We start from the raw sequence: 22,502 nt of genomic DNA, 5'->3' as shown, positions 1-22,502 counted from the left end.
CAGGCAGTCTCCCTGCAGCTCTTGTCGCGGCTGCCTGCCGGCGGCCCGGCCCACGTTTTCTCTCTCTCCGGCTCCCTCCCCCCTCCCTCCCCTCCCCTCCCCTTTCTTCCCCCCTCCTCTTTCCTGGTCATGTGTCGCCTTTTTTTGTTTGCAGTGGAAACAATTTATCGCTCTTCTGCGAGCCCTGGCCCCCTAACGCTGCCGATCTCGAGTGGGGAGGTTGGACGGGCCGGGGAGGGGGCGGGGGAGAGAAAAGAAAGGAGGCCGACTGCCGCAGGTCCCATGTCTCTCTCTCACCCTTCTCGCCCCTTCCTCCTCCTCCTTCTGTTCCCCACGACCACCTCCTCCCTCGCCGCTGCCCGCTGCACATTGTTAGCCAGGGGAGGAAGCGATGTGCACTTCCATCAGATGAAAGTTTGTAACCTCACGCCCAAGGGCAGCGGCGCCATCTAATCCCCCCTCCTCCCTTCCCCCTCCCCACCCCACCCGGACCCCACTCCCAGCTGAAGCCAGGTAAGTTTATTTCTAGCTTTTGCAGGCGTCTGGGGGGGTGGGGGGAGAGGTGGATCTGGGGGAGGTGGGGGGGGAAGGGAGGCCGGGCCCCAGCGGGATGGGCCTGAGAGGGGTGAAGGACCCACTCGTGTGTTTGAATTTCTGAGGGTGGTCCTCACTCCTCTGCAGCTGGGCATCTGGGTGGGGTGGGGAAGGATGTTTGCTCTGGGGTGCGGAATGCGGCTGGGCTGGCCCCAGTGGGCAGAGGAAGAGAACCCCAGCCGAGCTAAGTTGGTTGGTCTACAGAGTTTCCTGACCCGACGTACAGGATGTTTTCCTTTTGCTTCGATTTCCGAAAAAAAAAAAAAAAGAACGAAGGAAAAGAAAAAGAAAGAGAGCCCTTTAGAAACAGACAAGAGTTGGCATTGTGTGAAGAGGACTAGGTCTCTGTCATTCCCACTGGGGTCTGGGGAGGGGGGCACCGTAGTGGAGGGGACAGACCCTGAGATAATGAGATGTGCCTGACAAAGATTTTTGCTTTCTTTCTTTTTTTTCTCTCTTTTTTAAACTGTCCAGCCTTGGCATGGGGTAGAAGGGAGTAAGTCTCCTGAAACGTTACCGGCCACTCAGGCCACGTACCCCCCTTCTCTATCATGATTCCTCGGGTGCATGATAAGTTGGGGGCTGTATTTATTTTATGGCACGCAACCCGTAAGGCCAATAAAACGTTTATGACATCTGACCAGAAGTGAAGGTATGTGTGGGGAATCAGAGCGGTTTCCCCGTCTCCTAGCAACAGGACTGATTGACTCGAAGCTCAGCCAATCACTGCCTTCCCTGTTCCCCTTCAAATGTTTTTGACAAGTACAGTAGAAAGGAGCCCAGTGTGTGCGCGCGCAGACGCTGGGCTTGGGGGAGATGGAGTTGCCCCTGGCCCCACAAACTCTCGGACTCCTCTAGCTTTGCTATGGAAATATCTATCACCACCCACTCCCCCCTTTTAAAACCCACAGTGAACACCTGTTGAGGGCTCAACATTTTAATGCGTCTGCCAGTTATTGTGAAAATCTTTTAGAAATGGGCAAGAAACAAGCTTTTCTAAAGCGCTTTATCTCTTTAAAAAAGCAAAGCATAAAAAACGGAGCGGGGGGGGGGGGGGGGGAGGGACAGTTGTAATATAACTAATTCCAGAAAGAAAAGTTTTAAAGAGGTCGCCACGGAGTAACTGTTGACCTGTCTTGTGGAACAGCCTAATTGGCAGCAAATCAAAAAATGTTTGCTTAACTACATACTCAGTTTTTTCCCCCTTTTCTCTAGAATAGGGAGGGGAAAAGATTTGGCTAGTGATGTAGTTAGAATAGGATAATGGAAAAATCCTCAGCTGTGGTTTCTGGAAAATGTGTTTTAAACCAAACTTAGAGGTCAAGAGCCCTGCACACTGTTCCTATAAAATGCATGATTTGTAGGTATGTAGTTGGGGTGGGTGGTTGGGGGGAGCTAAAAGGAAGGCTGTCAAAATATAGACAGAGCAAAGAAATACAAGGTTATTGGACCCTACTCCCTTACTCTTTATTTTTCTAAACTTATTTTTGAAGTATCATTTAAAGAAAGAAACTATTATTGCTGGCCTCTGAAAATGTTTGTTTAAAACAAAAGAAAACATGGAGAATAGCTTGTTCATTCCTTTGGGAAGCTACTGACAAATAAGCAAATTAAACAGAAAGAGCAGCATGTTGTCATAGCAACAGTGCAATTAAATTACTTTACTGTCAGCCATGATATAATTTTCCTGTTTAGAAGCTCATGAGACATAAAACTTTCATTTAGAGCTCAAGTTGACTTGAGCTTGAATCTATCCTTGAATCTACCTAGCTTGTTCAATCCTTTGAGGAGTAGAAAGTTCTCCAGAAATCAGATATTTGATGGGAACTCTAGGACCTTTGAGAAAGAAGCCCAGATTTGATGTAATTATAAAGAAAAGAAATTCAGGTTATAGTAGAACTCCTCCCCCTTGTCCACTGTAGTTGCTCCTGTTTGGCAGGAATAAAGTATACCTTTGTAGGCAAAATTTCATTCTTGTCTTCTGATTTGGGAAACTTCATACTGATATCGTACATTTCCTTTCAAAATAGCACATGAAACTCATAGTTTTCTTATCCTTTTGAAGTTGCAAGGCACAGTAGAGGTCATTTCATGTACCACTTTCCCTTCCCTCCACCCTCATTTTACACATGAGGAAACTGATACCCAAAGAGGTTGGGAAAGGACATGCTCAGAATCACAATGATAGCTCAGGTTTAACTGATTAACTTCTTGAAGTAGAAAAAGTATTCTCACAGTTAAACTTTTTTTTATTCATTTATTCAAAATAATGATTATTAAACCTTTGCTCTGTGTGGAGGCAGCTAGATGGTGCAGTAGATGGAATACCTCGCCTGGAGTCTGGAAGACCTGAGTTCAAATGTGCCCTCAGACACTTACTAGCCTTGTGACCCTGGGCAAATCACATAACCACTGTGTGCCTCAGTTTCTTCAATTGTAAAAGGGGCTAATAATAGCATCGTTGTAAGGGTCAAATGAAAAATTACTTGTAAAGCACATAGCACAGTGCCTGCGTTGTAGATGCTCTATAAGTGATTTTTCCCTGTGTGTGTGTGTGTGTGTGTGAGAGAGAGAGAGAGAGAGAGAGAGAGTGATGGGTAGCAATATGTTGTGGTACTTTGAGAGCAGGACTTGAAGCAACAAAGAGATTTGTAGAAATTTATTAATCACCCTCTGCTTCACTTCAGGCACACACAGACTTTGTGTGTCGCGTTGATGAAGTCACTGAAATGCTCATTGCTTTAGGCAGCTCTAAGACTGGAGTTGCAGAAAAAGGTGTGGACCCAGTTTGGTTGGAGGAGTTTCCTCATCCAGGGAGTTCCCTTCAAGTGAAGCCAATAGTCCCACAGTCCCAGGGTATGTAATGTACTGGAAGGAGTACAAATGTAAATAAGACAGGGCCCTACTAGAGGGATGACTTGTCCACAGATAGATTCTAATACAAATTAGACTATAATAAGCCCATACATAGGAGGAAATCCCAGAGGTTAAGAGATGAGGAAGAGATCCATTTTAGCTTTGGAAAATCTGTGAAGACTTGCTACATACGTATTGCCACAGTGGAGAGATCCTTAGGTCAAGACTGGGAGTCAGAAAACCTTGGTTTGTATCCTGACTGTTATTTACTCCCTTCTCAGTATATGACCTCTGGTAAGTCACCTCCTCCCTCTATATTTCTTCATTTATAAAATGAGGTTGCACTCTATGACTGTGGAGGTCTTTTCCAGGTCCAAATACTGTGATCCTTTGAGTGTCAGGGCTATTGGACACAGTCTTACTGATTCTTTTGATAGGCCTTGTCATTTTGTGTGTCTTGGCTCCTTTCCAAAATATAACACCCACCCCTCCTCCCGCCCCAAACATCAAACTAAAAAAGTAAGCACATCCACAAAACCAAACTTTCAGCTGTAAAACAGAGCATCCAAATGACCTTTTGCATTATTTCTGCTGTGTTTCAAAACTTGTGTTGAAATTTAGAAAATTAACCAAAATTTGTATCTGTCTAGGTCGTTCTGTTGGGAACTGTTTGCCATTCCCTCATTTAGTTTTTTAGTTGCCATTTTGTTATATGCTTCTTGTTCTAGGTCAGTGATAAAAGTAGGGAAATATAATTGTACAGTGATACATGTATCTGCCTTCCTAGTTTCTCAAGCCACTAGTAGCCCTTCTGATCCCTCCCTTTCATACATGCTTAAAGTTATTGCCTTTTCCTTTCCATGCTCATCACCTCAGTAAATAATCCTCTTCTTTCAGTCCAGATCTGTAGAATTCCTTCTTGTTTTTTCTTCAGACTTTACAGCTATACTTAAAATTGCAGATTTTGTAGCTTCTGAATAGAAGTGGCTGGGGAAAGGGAAAGAGAAAACACTAAAATTGATGTGTCCTCCTGGCAATCCAGTTAATCACAATATAGTCACAGTGTATTCAAAATGGGAACAACTAATTTATTCTGAAACAACTGCCCTTAAGTTATAACACACACATGTATTACACATATGTACATATGTATATGTGTGCATACATGTGTACATATACACACTGCATTTTTGAAAGCAGAGTGGTGTGTTTATACAATATGATGCATATCAGAGTTAAATACTGTTGTTTTCCCTTAATAATATTTATTGTAGGATTTGGGGGGATATTGGCACAAGTAAATATTGATAATAAAGAAACACATGATTGAGCCCTCTTTGACTTAGTTTCAGAACTTGGGGATTTCAGCCCCAGTTCTGACACTTATTACATGGTCATAGGGAAAATCACTTTCAACTCAGTTTTCTTATTTGTAAAATGGAGATAATAATACTTTACTCCCTGCCTCACAGGATCATGAGAAAATTGCATTGTAAAATTAAAGTTTGATAGAAGTACGAGTTGTTGCTGTATCTTCCTGTCTCCTGGAGATGGTGAAACCTTAGTGTTAAAAATAATAACTTACATAGGGGCGGGGAGGGGAGGTCACTTGAGGTTTCAGTAGAGAACCCAAGAACAGTATTGCGATTCTTACTTGATTTCAGTGATTTCTAATTTTTTATTTATTTGTACCTCATCATTCATGATTTATGAATGTGATATAATATCACAAGTATTCTACTATTTCCCATGTCAGTATTGTTGTTACTATCCTATTTAAAATCAGTACCTCTTCCAGATTGTAAAAGATTTCCTTTATTAGCTTTTTCATGTGTAGAATAATGTGAGCAATGCATAAAGAGTTGGTCATGTAGGGGAATATGTGGGTGAAGGTGAGGGAAAAAGGGAGGGAAGAAGGAAGCTAGTTTTGTGTACTACTTCCTTAAATTTACCAGCTAATCTTTTCTCTCTCATTTTACTTTGCTAGGAGCCTCCACCTAAATGGGTCCAGTCATGCCTCCCAGTAAGAAGCCAGAGGGCTCAGGAATTAGTGTTTCCAGTGGCCTGAGCCAGTGTTACAGAAGTAGCGATTTGTCCAAGTCCCTTCACGATGATGATGACCTCGACTTTGCCTTGCCTGCCATCAGATTAGAAAAGGGAGCGATGGAAGATGAAGAGCTCACTAACTTGAACTGGTTGCATGAGAGTAAGAACTTGCTAAAAAGCTTTGGGGATTCAGTCCTCAGGAGCGTTAGCCCTGTTCAGGACATTGATGATGACACCCCCCCATCTCCTGCTCACTCTGACATGCCGTATGATGCCAGGCAGAACCCCAACTGTAAACCTCCATATTCTTTTAGCTGCCTCATATTTATGGCCATTGAAGACTCTCCAACTAAGCGACTGCCAGTAAAGGATATATACAACTGGATCTTGGAACACTTTCCATATTTTGCAAATGCACCCACGGGGTGGAAAAACTCAGTGAGACATAATTTGTCATTGAATAAGTGTTTTAAGAAAGTGGATAAAGACCGAAGCCAGGTAAGCCTTTCAGCGTCTGGAAATGATGCGTATAATTCTGTTACCCCTCTCTAATTTTGTTTTAATCTTCTCTGCTAAAGGGGAAGAAAAAAACATCCTTTTGAAGATCTCCTTTTAAAGGAGTGCAAATTCGTCATGCCGAAAAAACCAGCATAGTCCGATGGCCAATTGTGACTTTATTTAACTCATTGTCTAGACATCCCAAAGAATTCTTCCTAAAAAAAAAAAAAAAAAAAGAATTCTTCCTCTTTTGCCCCCCAAAGCTGGCCTTCTCATGCGTATTTAGTCTAACGTGGTTTTTAGATATCATTACTGAGACTCCTGCTTGTTGTACTTCTGCATCATCGTTATATGAATGACATGCATGTTATTGCTAGTGTTTAGTCTTGACCTTTCCTCTAAAGTTTTAGTTTAGATTAGGGATACTTGGGTTTGAGTTCAGGGAAGGCTTCATGTGCCATCACTGACTGTTGAAGTTTGCATGTATCTAAGCAAGTTGGCATATAGAAGAGGGCTGTGTCTGTATCTTATCTGCATTGTTAACCTGGAGAAAGAGAGAAGGCACCTTAATACTGGGGTGTAAATAGGTATTAGATTTGGAGCTTTCAGAGTGCCCCTTTGATGTAAAACCCAAAATAGACAGTGGCAAACTACATAAATTACTTTATTTAACTGTTTGTGTAAGTAAGTAGTTGGCAACTTGTGACTACTTTGTATGAAACTATTGGCAGAATTGCATTCTGGGATAACACAACTGAAATGTGAGGGGTTTTTTTTTTAAGTTGTACAGAGAACAGTTACTTGTGTTTTTCATCATTTATGTGGGCTCTCGGATAATAGGTATACTGTTTGCAGTATCAGTATTGACTTGGAAAACTGAGCTGAGATCCAATGTTGAGTGTTATCACTATTTGCGATGTATTGCCTCTTCCTTCTTTCCTCCTTTTCTTTTTTCATTCCTTCATTTTTCCTTTCCTTCTTTCCTTCCTTCCTCCTTCTTTCTCTCCCTTCCTATACCTCACTCCCCTTTTGAAGTTTCATTTTGGTCTCAGGGATAGATAGCTATTGTGTAGGGTCAGCTGCTATGGAGAATTTGGGCCTTGGCTTCTATCTGGGAGAGAGTTCTGGTTTAAAATAGAATCAGGAAGCTGAAGAAGCTACTCATGCCTTGAGTGGAATAAAACTACATAGGGAAATGGAAAGAGCAATGGTTTTCCATCTGCTTCTTGGATTTATAAAACCCAGCTCACTCAGAGTTCATGTTTAAGTTATTGAAAAGCTGAACAGGGGAAGGAGGGAGGAAGAGGATTTGGATATTGAGGGACTCAGCCTTTGATCTCTGAGAGAAGCCTGCCTAAAGTGTACAGATTTGAATATTCATAAGTGATCCTCTTCCCTCCTTCAGACCCTTGTTTCTGGAGTTCCTTGTTTTGTTATAGAGTTGTTTAAGTCATGTGTCACACTTTGTGACCTCATTTGGGGTTGTGTTGGCAAAGATACTGGAGTGGTTTGCCATTTTTTCTCCAGCTCATTTGACATATGAAGAAACTGAGGCAGACAGGGCGAAGTGACTTGCCTGAGGCCACATTTGAGTTCATGTCTTCCTTACTCCTGGCCTAGCAGTCTATCTACTTGTCCCCTAGCTGCCCTCTGTTTTAATGTAGGCGTAAGGATTGGATTTGCACTTCCTAGGCCAAACAGTGATAGAGACAGACCTCCCCCTCCCCCATTACTCCAGTCACCCTCAGTTTTTGAGGATTGCGATTTGGCTTGGTCTACTTACTGTATTAGGTCACTCTCATACTGGTATTCTGTCTTTTCTTTGCTCTGAGGCACTGTGTGGCATTTGGAGACCTGAAGGTTGGGCAGTTGTTGACTTTAGCAAATGCACCAGGATGTAAGCTCCAAGACAAAGCAGCCCTGGGATTGTTTAAAGGCTTGTTCCCTGGAAGAGAGAGGAAAAAATCTTGTGATACTCTTCTAAAAGCAGAATCACTAAGAAGAAATCTACTCTCCTCCCCCATACAAAAAAGATGCATCATATCATTAATTAAGCAACTTTCACCAAGATTTTTAGCCTGTTGGGAAGTGTTCTTGCAGGTTCCTACATGTATGTGTCCACATGTTTGACGTATTGTACATGTGCATAAAAGTTAGTGACCTGTTCTGAAACTGAAAGCAGAATGAATTCCAAAGCATGAGAAGGTTTTGGAGGATTATTTATTAGCTTTGGGAATTGAAGGCAACTGCTAGTTGGTGTTGTATGAATACATATCCCACTGGGAGGAGAAACTAAACCCTGCCCACTTCTTCTCCCTCCAGTTTCTCAGTCATGTTTGCCTTGGTACCCTTTTCAGAATGAGTTCAGATACCTAACAGTGAACAAGTGTTTGTTTTAAAGACTTGAAAAGATTAATCCTTTGCTGTCTTTGAGTTTTTGTCTTCTTATCCGTTCTGACCTGTATTGACATGTTTTTGATGGGTTTCCAGGAAGCGTTGTGGTTTAGGTGTCTGTAGCCAACATGTGCAGTGCCATGGGAAGAAGTGGAAGGCTTCTGGAGACTTTTCCCCTTTTTATTTATTTATTTTCTTCTTGATTATCTTGGAATCTGCTAGTGGCCAATTTCAGACGCATAGAATTTCAAAGAGGCTAGCTTAGAAAAAGCAGACCAGTGACTTTAGTCCTTTTTTTCCCCTTACTAGTTAAAGACTTGCTTTTCACATAATCTCGGTTTTTAGATCCAGAGAATTTTACTTGGCTGCCTTCCTTACATAGTACTGAAATTTGGCATTGGCATGGTCTTTGAAATGTGTGTTGGATGACAGAAAAAACAGCCTCATATACTTGCCTCTTATCTTGAATGAAGCCTTGAATGCTGCCTCAAAGACCTATTGGTCATTTTGGTCCCCCTTTCCCTTTTTTTATATGTCTGTGGCAAAGTTTGCAGCTAGATTTTCAAGTGGGATTTGGTGTTTTGTGGCCTGGACACAGAGCCTTTTTGGATTCCCTCTTCCCCACAGTTGTCCATGCCTTCTCTATCAAAATTACTTTCTGTATATTTTGAAAATACTTGGCTATGTAAGTTCCTTGAGGGAAAGAATGCTTATTATTTGATGTCTTCTCAGTGCTTAGCAAAATGCTTCTGATAATTAGGCAGTTAGGCAGTATTGTGCTGGGCCTAGAGTCGAGAAAACCCGAGTTCAAATCTAGCACCAGTTACATACTAGCTAGGTGATCCTCGACAAGTCACTTAATCTCTGTTTATTTCGGTTTCTTCTTCTGTAAAATAGAGATAATAATAATATGTATTGTTGTGAGGATTGAATGAGATAATATTTGCAAAACTTAGCACAGTACCCAGCTAATAGGAGGCAATTAATAAATAATTGTTTCCTTTCCTTAGTAAATGCTTGTTGATTAATGAATTGACCTAGCCCTTTCTACATAAAATTTAATTCCATTTGAGTGTTGGTCTGAGATGTATAGAAACTTCTGCTTTTCCCTTTTTAAAAGTTACTTTTGAGGCAAAGTTTTAAATGTTAAAATTTTTAAGGTTCTTGGCATTTGCATGATTAAGATGACCTAGTGGCTTGGAAAGAGTGACACTGTTCTGGGAGCCAGGAGATATGGCTTCTACCCCATCTCTGTTGCTCACTGCGTGACCTTAACGTGGAGGTTGCTTGGACTAACTGATCTTTTTAAGCATCCTTCTGGCCCTAACATTCTATGAATCCAAAAGAGAAATAAAAGCCAGTCTTATTTTTAGAGCTCAGATCATAAAGATTGGAGCATATATTCATCTTCCTCTTCATCATCTACGACTACTGTTTTTAAACAGAATGTTGTTCAAAATTCATGTTGTGTAGAAACAATAAAAGTCTGTTTTATGGACTATTGGGACCCTGAACAGAAAACTGTCTTTTGAAAGTTTGAATTTGTTTTTTTTTTCCCAGAGTTTTTTAACTTGGAATTGCCCTTAAGGAGGTCTGTGGATAGATTTGAGGGGGTTTATGAACTTGTATGGGGGGAAAAATTGCAACTTTATTTCAACATATTTGATTTTCATTGTATTTTATTTTGTGCTTTTAAAGACATTATTGTTAGAAAGTGTCTATGGATTGCGTTTGAGGTCCGTGACACAAAAAGGTTTAAGAGAGTCTGCATTTTGGGGTGTGAAGAAAACATTGGGGTCAGGTAGAAAACAAAGCCACCTGGGAGTTAATTGATTTGAATTTTAGTCTCAAAATTGCTACTGACTCTCTGTGTGACGCTGTGCAATTTACTTCAAATTCTGCCTTCTTGTTGGTAAAAATAAAAGTGGTTAAACAGAATGAGCTCTTCTTCTAGCCCAAAAAGTTTATGAAAATGTTTTGTCAGAGAAGTGCTTCCTCCAATATACATACCACATGTGGCCTTGAGGCTGCAGGTTCCCCACCCTTGGTATACCCTTCAGAAAGATAGTACAGTAAATCCAGGTATTTGGAGTTCTTCAGAGGTTGCAAAAATCCTGTTGTTTATAAATGGAGAAGTCATTTTGTTTTCATTAAACTTGGCCCAGGTCTCACTGTTGGTAGTCTTTATACTTACCTGGTTCCCAAGTCTTTCCTCTCTTGTTTCTCCTGACTTTGATCTGGCAAAGGCTCCCCCCACCACATTTCCCAAAGCCCACTGTTATTTTCAAAGTCTCATTTCCCTACTTCTATGGGCAGTTATCTTTTTTTTTTTTTTGCAAAATGGTTTGGCAAACGAGCTTGTGTCTTATGTGATAGCACCCCCATATGCTCAAAAATATGATATGCTAATAGCTTTTAATCTCTGCCACTTGATAAAATGAAACATGCCTCTGAAGCTTTATTTCCCACCAAAGTAGCCACAGATTTATTGGTATGATTTTTTTTTTAGAGGAGGAAAAGGTTAGTTTCAGTGGGAAAATGCCCTATAAATCAGTGCCCTCTGTATCTAGAGACTAAAAGCCCCTAAAATTAAGTGATTACAAATTATATGAAGTTATGACAAAGTCTATAGAGCTCCTCTGTGGTGTGACAACAAGGGCTGTGGGTCTTAGAGTCAGTCTTGCCTTGGAATTCTTGCCCATCCACTTGCTAGCTATGACTTGGTCAAGTCCAAATCTCTGAGCCTTTATTTCCTCATCTATAAATGGGAATAATTTTACAGATACCACTTGGTGATGAGACATAAAGTTTGTAGGGTGTTATTTCCGCACCTTCTTTGTCATGTTTGCATTACTAGTCTCACAAGATTTTTTTTGAGTATCAAGATACTATTTTGTCATATCCTAATAAATGTGAGCTATTTGTGAGGATCCCATAGGCAGAGGCTATTTAATATGGTGTCAGGAAACTGCCTATGTTAGAAAATGGTTTGTGTCTGACTTGCATTCTCACTGTCGAATGTGGTATTTCTTAGTTGTTACCTCCTGCAAGGCCTTTCTTCAAGGGTAGACCCAGGTCAGGATTTATTTTGACCAAGATGAGTGGAGAACAAAGACACAGAGGAGGCTGAAACAGCAGGCAACCTCAGTATTAGGGCCTTCTTGCTGCTGCAAGTTCTTAAGGATCTCCTGTTTGCAGGTTGTGTTTCTAGACCCTTTGACCAGCTTCCTTGTGATGCTTCTCCAATCCCTATAGACCCGTTTTTCTGACTACCTGAATGGACTTTGGTTGTCCCACATACTCTTATCTTCTGCTATTTGTGCACTCACAGATTTGTTTGCTTACCTCGTTTCTAACCTGACAGTTGTCCTGATTTCCTCACCTTTATATTTCATTTGGGCTGTGCTTTTCCTGTCTTAACTCTTCACCCCATATCCTGAGATTTACACCTTGAAACTCAGTAAGACATACACAGCTAATGAGAGAGGACCCCAGAGGGGGAGGATTGGGAGGATCTGGAGCAGTGGTGGGTGGGAGTTACAGGGAGACAGGTTTCAAACAATCAGTACTGTCTAAAAATGGAATGGATTAATTCATGAGGTAGAGAGTTCTCCATCACAGGTAGAGATGTGATAAAGGGATTCATGTTTCAGGTAGCATTCACCTAGATTCTTTGTTTACTCTTAGACCATCTTAGAACTGACCAGGATGTCCAGCCTCAGTTTGTTGAGAAACCTCCCTTAGAAGGTCCAGCTAGACATTGCTCTGGACCCAGATGTGGTGGTTTAATCTAGTGCTTATCTGATATCCTTTAGGAAGGTGATCTTATCTCCCTTTGACAGATACTAATGATGCATATTGGTGCCCATGAAGTCCATCTTTTAACTTGTTGTAGTTGGAAGGAACGTTTCTTCAGGTAAATTCTGTGTTTGTCAGATTGAAGTGTAGGAGTAGCAGGATAATTTAAGGGCCTTTTCTCTTTCTTATTTTTCAATTGGTGTATAGTTCTCCTTATAGTAGGGTACACTGCTGATCTAAAGTTGTGCCCTTTAAGTTCAATTTTTTTCCAATAGCAATAAGATGAGTTGATCTGGATTTAGTCCACTTTCTCAGCTCACTCACTTATCCTCCAGAAATGAGCTATTCTATGTTCTCAGCTGTGGCATAAGGTGTGTTCTGGAGAGAATCCTAGGAAGTTTTTAATCCTAAGTACTTGGAGGTATGGGATGGGCCATCTTAGGTGATATGACTTATTTAATGAAATCTTGTAGTTTCAGTAGCCTAAATGGACAAAAAGCTTAGTAGTGTATCTGGCTTAGTGACCCTGATTGTCATGTTTGGTTGTATTCATTCCCAAGTCCTTGGCCCAAGTGAAATAGGTTGCCTTTTTATTTCTCATCTCCAAAACCTTTTTGTTTCTAGCCTGATTCAAAAGTTCCATGTTTTTAGGCTGTATGTATTCAAGAAAGCTATACAGTACATGTAAAGTGGGGCAGGTAGGTGGCAAAGTGCATAGAGTGCCATGCCTAGAGTCAGGAAGACTCATCTTTCTGAATGTGAATCTGGCCTCAGTCACTATACGTGAGGGAAGCAGCCACAGCAGAAATAGTGTGTGACCTTGGGCAAGTCACTTAACCCTGTTTGCCTCAGGTCTTCATCTGTAAAATGAGCTGGAAATGGAAATGGCAAACCACTCCAGTATCATTGCCCAGAAAACCCCAAATGTGTTCATGAAGAGTCAGATATGATTGAAACAACTTTTTAACAACAAAAATATATGTAAAACAACAAGATAGTTCAGTGAATAGAACGTCAGCCTGAGAGTCAGGAAGACCTGAAATTCTGAGCTCAAATCTAGACCCAGAGGCTTACTAACTTTGTGACTCTGGGCAAGTCGCTTAATCCCTGTTTGCCTCAGTTTCCTCATCTGTAAAATGGGAATAATAAAATGGGAATACAAAGGGATGCCCACCCTTTAGGATCAAATGAGATAAAACTTGTAAAGTGTTTAAGCACAGTGCCATAAATATTAACCATTAGCTATTATTTTTATTAAAGCATATCTTTTGTATTTTTATTTTTTAAATAAATTTTAGTTGATCATTTAAAAAAATAAATAATTTCTGCTAGTATCTCTCCTTCTCCCTTGCTCTCAGCTATTCCATATGGCAAATAGTATTTTTTTAAAGACAAAAAGAAAAGGAAAAAAAAGTCAGCATGACTGAATCATACATTAAAAAATGTCTGAAAACATGTGTAGTATACAACACTGTGTTATCTTCCACCTCTGCTAAGCAATGAAGGATGGGAGTATCTTTTCACGTCTCTTCTTCTGAGACAGCCTTCTTTTTTATGATTTTGCAACATTCACTCTTAATTTTTGTATGTGGGGGGGTGTTTTTTGGTTTATATCGTTGCAGTCGTGTATATTGTTTTTTTGTCTCCACTTACTGAAGTGAGTGCAACATTTGATAGATTTTTCCATGCTTCTCTGTATCTATCACAATCATTATTTTTTAACAGCATAATAATATTCCATTACATTCATGCACCACAATTTGTTTAGCCATTTCCCATTTGATGGCCATCTACTTTGTTTTCAATTTTTTGGTGTCATAGAAAGTGCTGCTATAAATATGTTGGTATATATGGGCACTTTCTCATCATTGACCTCCTTCGAGCATAAGCCTACTAATGGAATCTCTGGGTTAAAGACTATGGCAATTTTAGTCACTTTATTTGTGTAATTCCCAATTGCTTTCCAAAATGGTTACACTGATTCATGGCTCCATTGAAAAGTATCTTCTTTAGTGCATATTCCCTAGATTCCATATTTATAGGGCTCTTGATAGTTTAATGAACAAATATTGGAAATGGGTAGGTGGCCTAGGAGATGGAAGGAACACCAAACTTGGTATCAGAATATCTTGAGTTCAAGTCTTAGCTTTAAAGCTATAATCCTCTTTGCTGGATGTAGAGTATACAAAAGAATTAAAAGCTCTAGTCTCTATCCCTGAGGGACCAAAACTCTAGTTGTGAAGATAAAATAGATACAGAAGAAACAAATGAAAGACTAGAAAATATTTTTAAATACTAATGTGTGCAGACTGTCATAAGTACAGAAGGTTGTAAAGCAGTGGGGTGACCTATATGTGTGGATTGAAGTTAATAATAAGTATCAATTTTATTTATATCTATTAATCATACCTGTGATTTCATCCATATGGTAAAATCGCAGTAAGGAACTCCTTTTAACAACGGAAATTGGTACCTGCTCTGCAATTTATAACTTTAAAGAGTTTCCTGGGACAGTAACAAATTAAGTGATTTGCCCAGGGGCACACAGTTTATGTGAGAGATAAAACTTGAATCTTTAGGGACTCTCAAGTCTTTTTGATTCTATCCACCATCCCATGCTGCCTCTCAGGTATATAGTGTTTTTATAGTTTTTGCAAAGCCCTTTCCTCACAAATAATCCTGTGAAGGTTTTTGTAGATGAAGATCCTGCCGTGATGTGAGTGAAGTCATAATAGCCAATAAGTGACAGAGCTGGTATAGAGCTGGTATAGAACTGTCATTCCACTATACTCCTCTGCTCTTTCTGGAAGAGTAATGTTAAGAGCTGGTTCTTTTTTTTTTTTTTTAAATAGTACTTTTTTCCAGTTACATGTAGAGACAATTTTTAATTTTCATTTAAATTTTTTTTGAGTTGCAATTTTTCTCTTTCTCACCACTCCCTTCCTAAGATGGTAAGCAATTTGATATGTAATATATGTGCAATCATGTGAAATATAGTTCCATATTAGTCATGTTATAAAAGAAGAAACAGGCCAAAAGAACTATGAAAAAAATCAAGAGAAAGTATATGCTTCAGTCTGTATTCAGATCATACTCCAATGGTCTGTATTCAGACTCCAGTCGTCCTTCCATTATGAGTCCTTTAGAATTTTCTTGGATCATTGTATTGCTGAGAAAAGGTAAGTCAGTCATAGTTGATCCTTGAACAGTGTTGCTGATACAGTGCACAATGTTCTCCTGGTTCTGTTCACTTCACTTTTATCAGTTCATATCTGTCTTTCCAGGTTTTTCTGAAATCTGTCTGCTCATCATTTCTTATAGCACAGTAGTATTCCATTACTTTCATCTTACCACAGCTTATTCAGGCATTTCTCAATTGATGGGCATCCCCTCAGTTTCCAGTTCTTTGCCACCACAAGAGGAGCTGTTATAAATATTTTTGTATGTGCAGGTTGTTTCTCCGTTTTTTTATGATCTCTTTGGACACAGACCTAGTAATGGTATTCCTGGATCAAAGGGTATGTATGGACAGTTTGGTTGCCCTTTGGACATAGTTCCAAATTGCTGTGAGCTGATTCTTAAAGAAGGTGAATTTAATGGGAAGAGCCCTGAGTCCAAATAGTAGTTCTGCTACCTCTTACCTATTTCACCTCGTAAAATGGGAAGCCAACGTTCATAGCCATGGAAAATGAGAGAAAGGTGGGTGTTGGAGGACAGTGAAGGGGGCTCCCCTGGCTGAAAGAGTAATGAAGGGATGCGTTGAAGGCACAAGGAGAGACAAGGTTAAAGAAATGTTGGGGGTGGAAGCAAAGAATGGAGAGTTGGTGGAAAATCTGGGATTCTCAACTGAGGAATCTAAACTTGATCCAGTAAAGGCATGCCATGAAAATGAAAGAATATTCTTTTTCCATTTTCTAAGTATCCCAGTTAATCGAAGTGTTGTATTGTTGTTTTTTTTTTTTTTTTTTTAGCATTAGATGTTAATTAGATGAAGGAAATGAAGAAGGGAGCTTTTGGAGTGATAAAATGTGTCCCAGGTATCCCCCCTGCAGCCTTATATCCCCCCTATAATTATGTCAAGACTAATTGAGTAAGGCCAGGTAAGACTGCAAGTAATCCCAGTAATAGAGTTAAAGACTTGTATGTTTTCCTTACTCAAGTACCTAGTATGCTGTTGGGAACTTCATGAATACAGACTGTACTCTAGTTCTAAGGCACAAAACTCCACGATTACTTTCTCGCTTTCTTCTTTAGAGCCCCCAAGAGTAGAGTTCCACAGACCCCTCTGAGCCAAGTTCAGTACGTGCCCTCTGTTACTTTGATTGTCCTGTCCTCAAGAGGGAACCAAAAAAGGTGGGGGAAGACATCATTGGATAATCTCACACTGTAAGAACTTAAGCAACCAGACTTTTTCTGTATTTTCTAGTGAGAGTAGAAATTTGAAAATAAAAAAAACAAAAACCTAGCCCCCCTCTTCCCCCCCGCAAACTTAGTGACAGCAGAGATTTTGTAAAGTAGAACAGAGCCAGACTTCCAGCCCTAATGCTGTTATGCCAGTCATAGAATTTCTCCATTTTTTCTGTCCACAATGCTATTGTTGCCTGAGATTTCTTATTCTAGAGAACCTAGATCTGAAGACAAAGATCACATTGTTTATTTTGGTGACGCAATGCAAAGAGCATTAGATTTTGGAGTTAGAATACTAGTGTTTAAACCCCTATTTCTGCCCCTTATTACCTGCTCTGGGGCAAATGATTTAACCTCTCAGTTTCTCCATCCAAGAAATGGAGGTAATGATAGTCCTTGTTCCCCAAGGCTGTTAATCTGGCTATTGTCAGCTTTCTTTCTAAATGGAATGCTTCAACTGAAGTGTTCCCTAAGGTGGAAAAGTAGCCCAGTTTTCTGTGGGAAGATTTTTAGCATAGGTTAATTTAAAAAGACTTTTTAGTTTGGACTTCAGTTAACCAAAAACCTTTGTTTTGGTTAATTGAGCTGTTTCCATAAATATTCCCCAAAGCAAATAATAGGGAAAAGTGAAGAGACGTAGCTGGTATTGAGTGTTCCAATGAATGAGAGCGATGAGGAGTATGAGATAAGAGGGTATTATTGAATTGTTGTCTCAAGGATAACTGAATATTTGGCAGTGTAAGATTTCAGAGAATCCTACAATAAAGTGGGAGCCTTTGCCTTCTTGTTAAGGAAGCTAAACCTGCAAGCGTGGTCAAGGTCTCAGTCTCCTTGTTGATGGGGAAACAGAAATGTGCTACAGTGAATATCTCATTTAGCAGAACCTTCCCCTCTTCCTCACCCCCCCCCCCCCCCCCCCCCCCCCCCCCTTTAGCCCGTGACTTTCCCGAGTTAGCTGCCATCTGGTCCCTGGCTGGAGAGAAGAATTTTTCTTGTATATGTGTCTCCATGACAACCAGTTTGTGGTTGATATGGAAAGTAAGCAGTTGCCGTAGCAACGGAGTTACTGATGTGGCGGCTTTCCTGCTTTCAGGGAAAAGGATAAACTGACCAAACTAGTTGAGATGCATTATGTAGGATTCTTGTAATAATAGTCAGAGCTGCTAGCCCTGCTTGTGTTAAGATCAGTCCACTTCCCCTTTGGATAGGGAGGGTTGAAGGGTTTGATAAATCAGACAGAAGTAGTTGCTCTCAGGTAAAGTAGATCATGAGAGATACTCTGTGGAATTGATTTTTTCACGCTTACGTTGAGGGAACATTTCTCAGAAACTTATTAAAACCCCAAAGATTCCTCAGCAATAATACTTATTACTTATAATAAAGAGGGATTTTTTTACTAAGTGTTCTGTCTTCTTCTCTACAACTGTCATTATATTGTATTCCCTCAGGATGAAATCATAAGATCGTAGATTTAAGAGCTGGAAGAGATCCTAGAAGTCATCATGCTCAACCCCCTTATTTTACACAAAGGGACACTGTGACCGGGAGAGCTAAGTGACTTGTTCTGGCTGACAGGGCTAGTAAGCATCTGAGGCAGAATTTCAACTTGGGTCTTCCTTCCTCCCCATGCAGCACTGTGATCATTAAATCACATTGTCCTTGTTACCTTTTCCCTGAAGGGTATAGGTTGGAACAAGAAAATGCAATAGACATTCAGTACAACCAGTATTTTATCATGGTGGAGTAGGAACTTTGAGACTGTACCTTATCTGTTATATTACTCTGACCCTTACTTTGGTTACACCCGTGTTTCTCAGCGATAAATCTTGGTGTGCACACCTACTCCCCCCAGTTTTATTACCATATTGTGTCTCTTGGAAGAAGGTTCGCTTCTTCCCACCTCCCTCCCGCTTCAGGGTTTAATACTATTTCACTGCCTTTCTGTTGTCTTTATCTCCATGGAGTTTGTTGATTGTTGCCAAGCTAGTGAAGCTGTTCATCAGTGATAACCTCTTCCTGCCAGTGGCCCTCAAATTGTGTGCAATCCCAGGACTGGAGTGACCTTTCAAGGTTACTAAATCCAGCCTCTACCATTCATAAAGACAGAACCAAATGCAGTACATCTTGGTGTCTGCCCCAGTTTAAAAATTTCTAGGCATGGAAATTTTGTGACCTTCCTTGTTGTCGATCCTGACCTTATAATTATAATCAATACATATTTATAGATCATCTACTTCTATAAGGGGCCATGTTAGATACTAGGAATACATATAGTCCTTATTCTCAAGGCCCTTCTAGTGGTAAAAAATGTACATAAAAAAATAATCCAAGGCAGCATGTGCCAAGTAAAACAGGACAAGTGAATTCAGTATGAGTTCAGAAGAAGGTATATCAGAATTATAGAGGTCAGATGATGATCCATACAGTAGGTAGGTATTGAGCTGTATATTTTGAAGAAAGAATAAGACTTAGGTAAGGAGGAAGGGGAAAGGTATTTTAGGCAGAGGGAGCAGCTTAATGGAAGATTTGAATGTGCATGATGTGTCTTGGGGGGGCCACTTTGGCCAGAGTAAAGAATTCACATAGAGTAGCAATGAAAAATGAGGTTGGCAAAGGTAGCGTCAGATGGTGGGGGGCCTTGAATGCCAGGCTAAGGATTTTGGCTTTTGTCCTATAAACACTGATGATTCATGGAAGGTTTTTTTTTTTTAATTAAATTTATTTATTTAACTTTTAACATTCATTTTCACAAAATTTTGGGTTACAAATTTTCTCCCCTTTTATCCCCTCCCCCCCCCAAACACCAAGCATTCTAATTGCCCCTATGACCAATCTGTTCTCTCTTCAATCATCTCTCTCTGCCCTTGTCTCCATCTTCTCTTTTGTCCTGTAGGGCCAGATAGCTTTCTATACCCCTTTACCTGTATTTCTTATTTCCTAGTGGCAAGAACATTACTCGACAGTTGTTCCTAACACTTTGAGTTCCAACTTCTTTACCTCCCTCCCTCCCCACCCCTTCCCTTTGTAAGGCAAGCAATTCAATATAGGCCAAATCTGTGTAGTTTTGCAAATGACTTCCATAATAGTTGTGTTATATAGGACTAACTATATTTCCCTCCATCCTATCCTGTCCCCCATTACTTCTATTCTCTTTTGATCCTATCCCTCCCCATGAGTGTCGACCTTGAATTGCACTCTCCTCCCCATGCCCTCCCTTCTATCATCCCCCCCACCCTGCTTGTCCCCTTATCCCCCACTTTCCTGTATTGTGAGATAGGTTTTCCTACCAAAATGAGTGTGCATTTTATTCTTTCCTTTAGTGGAATGTGATGAGAGTAGACTTCATGTTTTTCTCTCACCTCCCCTCTTTATCCCTCCACTAATGAGTCTTTTGCTTGCCTCTTTTATGAGAGATAATTTGCCCCATTCAATTTCTCCCTTTCTCCTCCCAATATATTTCTCTCTCACTGCTTGATTTCATCTTTTTTTTTTTAAGATATGATCCCATCCTCTTCAATTCACTCTGTGCACTCTGTCTCTATGTATGTGTGCGTGTGTGCATGTGTGTGTGTGTGTACTCCCACCCAGTACCCAGATACTGAAATGTTTCAAGAGTTACAAATATTGTCTTTCCATGTAGGAATGTAAACAGTTCAACTTTAGTAAGTCCCTTATGACTTGTCTTTGCTGTTCACCTTTTCATGCTTCTCTTCATTCTTGTGTTTGAAAGTCAAATTTTCTTTTCAGCTCTGGTCTTTTCATCAAGAATACTTGAAAATCCTCTATTTCATTGAAAGACCAATTTTTCCCCTGAAGTATTATAGTCAGTTTTGCTGGGTAGGTGATTCTTGGTTTTAGTCCTAGTTCCTTTGACTTCTGGAATATCCTATTCCATGCCCTTCGATCCCTTAATGTAGAGGGTGCTAGATCTTGTGTTATCCTGATTGTATTTCCACAATACTTGAATTGTTTCTTTCTAGCTGCTTGCAATATTCTCTCCTTGACCTGGGAACTCTGGAATTTGGCCACAATATTCCTAGGAGTTTCTCTTTTTGGATCTCTTTCATGCGGTGTTCTGTGGATTCCTTGAATATTTATTTTGCCCTCTGGTTCTAGAATCTCAGGGCAGTTTTCCTTGATAATTTCATGAAAGATGATGTCTAGGCTCTTCTTTTGATCATGGCTTTCAGGTAGTCCCAAAATTTTTACATTGTCTCTCCTGGATCTATTTTCCAGGTCAGTTGTTTTTCCAATGAGATATTTCACATTATCTTCCATTTTTCCATTCTTCTCTCTTTGTTCTGTGATTTCTTGGTTTTGCATAAAGTCATTAGGCTCCATCTGTTCCATTCTAATTTTGAAAGAACTATTTTCTTCAGTGAGCTTTTGAATCTCCTTTTCCATTTGGCTAATTCTGCTTTTGAAAGCATTCTTCTCCTCATTGGCTTTTTGAACCTTTTTTGCCAATTGAGTTAGGCTAGTTTTCAAGGTGTTAATTTCTTCAAGATTTTTTTGGTTCTCCTTTAGCAGGGAGCTGATCTGCTGTTCATGCTTTGACTTCATGTCTCTCATTTCTCTTCCCAGCTTTTCCTCTACCTCTCTAACTTGATTTTCAAAATTCTTTTTGAGCTCTTCCATGGCCTGAGCCCATTGGGTGGGCTGGGACACAGAAGCCTTGATTTCTGTGTCTTTGCCTGATGGTAAGCATTGTTCTTCCTCATCAGAAAGGAAGGGAGGAAATGCCTGTTCTCCAAGAAAGTAGCCTTCTATAGTCTTATTTCTTTTCCCTTTTCTGGGCATTTTCCCAGCAAGTGACTTGACCTCTGAATATTCTCCTCACACCCCCCTTGCCTCCTGATGCTCCCAGCCAGCGTTTGGGGTCTGAGATTCAAATGCTGCTCCCCAGCCTCGGGGCTTAGGCAGGGGCAGGGCTGCTATTCAGTGTGAGATTAAGTTCAGGTGGTCAGGTCAGGGCAGGGCTGCCTCTCAGGCTCAGTTCCCTCAGGGGGTTTATGCACAGACCTTCCACAATGGATCCAGGCTCCTGCCCCCTTGGGGAGCCCCAGTCTGCAGCCGCCTCTCAGCTTCTACCTGGGGGGGGGGCCTGAGTTATGGGGGCACCCCACTCTCCTCTCAACCCGCCAAAGAGACTCTCTCACCGACCGCCGTCACCTGTGGGTGGAGGGACTTGTGCGGCTGCTGGAGATCCCGTCCCTGAAGCCTGCTTGGATCTGTACCTCTCGGAGCCGCGGCCGCCGTAGGTCTGGGCTGGGCTCCACGTCTGCAGCGCGATGGACCTTTTGTGAGAGGTTTGCAGGTCCCTCTGTGGGTGGAGGGACCCGCGTGGCCGCTGGAGATCCCATCCCTGAAGCCCGCTCGGATCTTTTCCTCTCAGTGCCGCGGCCGCGGCAGGGCTGCACTCAGCTCCCAGTCCCGGCGCCTAGTCTGCAGCGCGAAGGACCCCCCGCGAGAGGTTTGCAGGTCTCTCCGGAACAGAAATATCCCTCGCTCCAATGTTCCGTGGCCTCTGGGTGCAGAATTCGGCGTGAGTTACTTCCCTGCAGCCGTTCTATGGGTTGTGGGTTCGGAGCTATGTGTATGTGCGTCTTTCTACTCCTCCATCTTGGCTCTGCCCCCTGGAAGGTTTATGAGTAAGAGGTAAATGTGTACAAAAGGGTATCAAGAAATCCTTCCCTAAATTTATCTTAGACTTATTTTATAGTCCTGTTTCCTATATTAAGGTTTCCTGTTCTTCATCAGTCACAGAGAATTAGATATAACTCAAATGAAACTTTGCCTGTTTAGGTATGTGGAATCAAAATTCTCTTCCATTTAGAAGGGAAATGAAAAAATTATACTCTAGTTCTTTATAAGTATACTTTTCCATCCTTCTTCATAGAATCAAAGGA

The 22,502-nt window shown here is 40.9% G+C and overlaps 1 protein-coding gene across 11 annotated transcripts in view; it reads left to right on the top strand.

Moving 5' to 3' along the window:
* The window catches only part of FOXN3 (forkhead box N3), a 511,610-nt gene that overhangs the window by 210,930 nt on the left and 278,178 nt on the right, over positions 1-22,502 (top strand). For 7 of the 11 annotated variants that reach the window (XM_072622993.1, XM_072622991.1, XM_072622984.1 and 4 more), the window contains exon 2: positions 5,438-5,994. In XM_072622993.1, the coding sequence (XP_072479094.1) occupies positions 5,452-5,994 (543 nt within the window). In that variant the 5' untranslated portion in view covers positions 5,438-5,451. Of the gene's footprint in view, positions 1-130; positions 514-612; positions 1,247-5,437; positions 5,995-22,502 lie in introns of those variants that run through there. The other 4 variants (XM_072622992.1, XM_072622985.1, XM_072622995.1 and 1 more) reach the window with 4 other exon arrangements.

Source organism: Notamacropus eugenii, chromosome 7, assembly GCF_028372415.1.
Source record: "Notamacropus eugenii isolate mMacEug1 chromosome 7, mMacEug1.pri_v2, whole genome shotgun sequence".
NCBI lineage: Eukaryota > Metazoa > Chordata > Mammalia > Diprotodontia > Macropodidae > Notamacropus > Notamacropus eugenii.
Note: the sequence above shows the minus strand (reverse complement) of the source record. Positions and strands in the feature narration are given on the sequence as shown.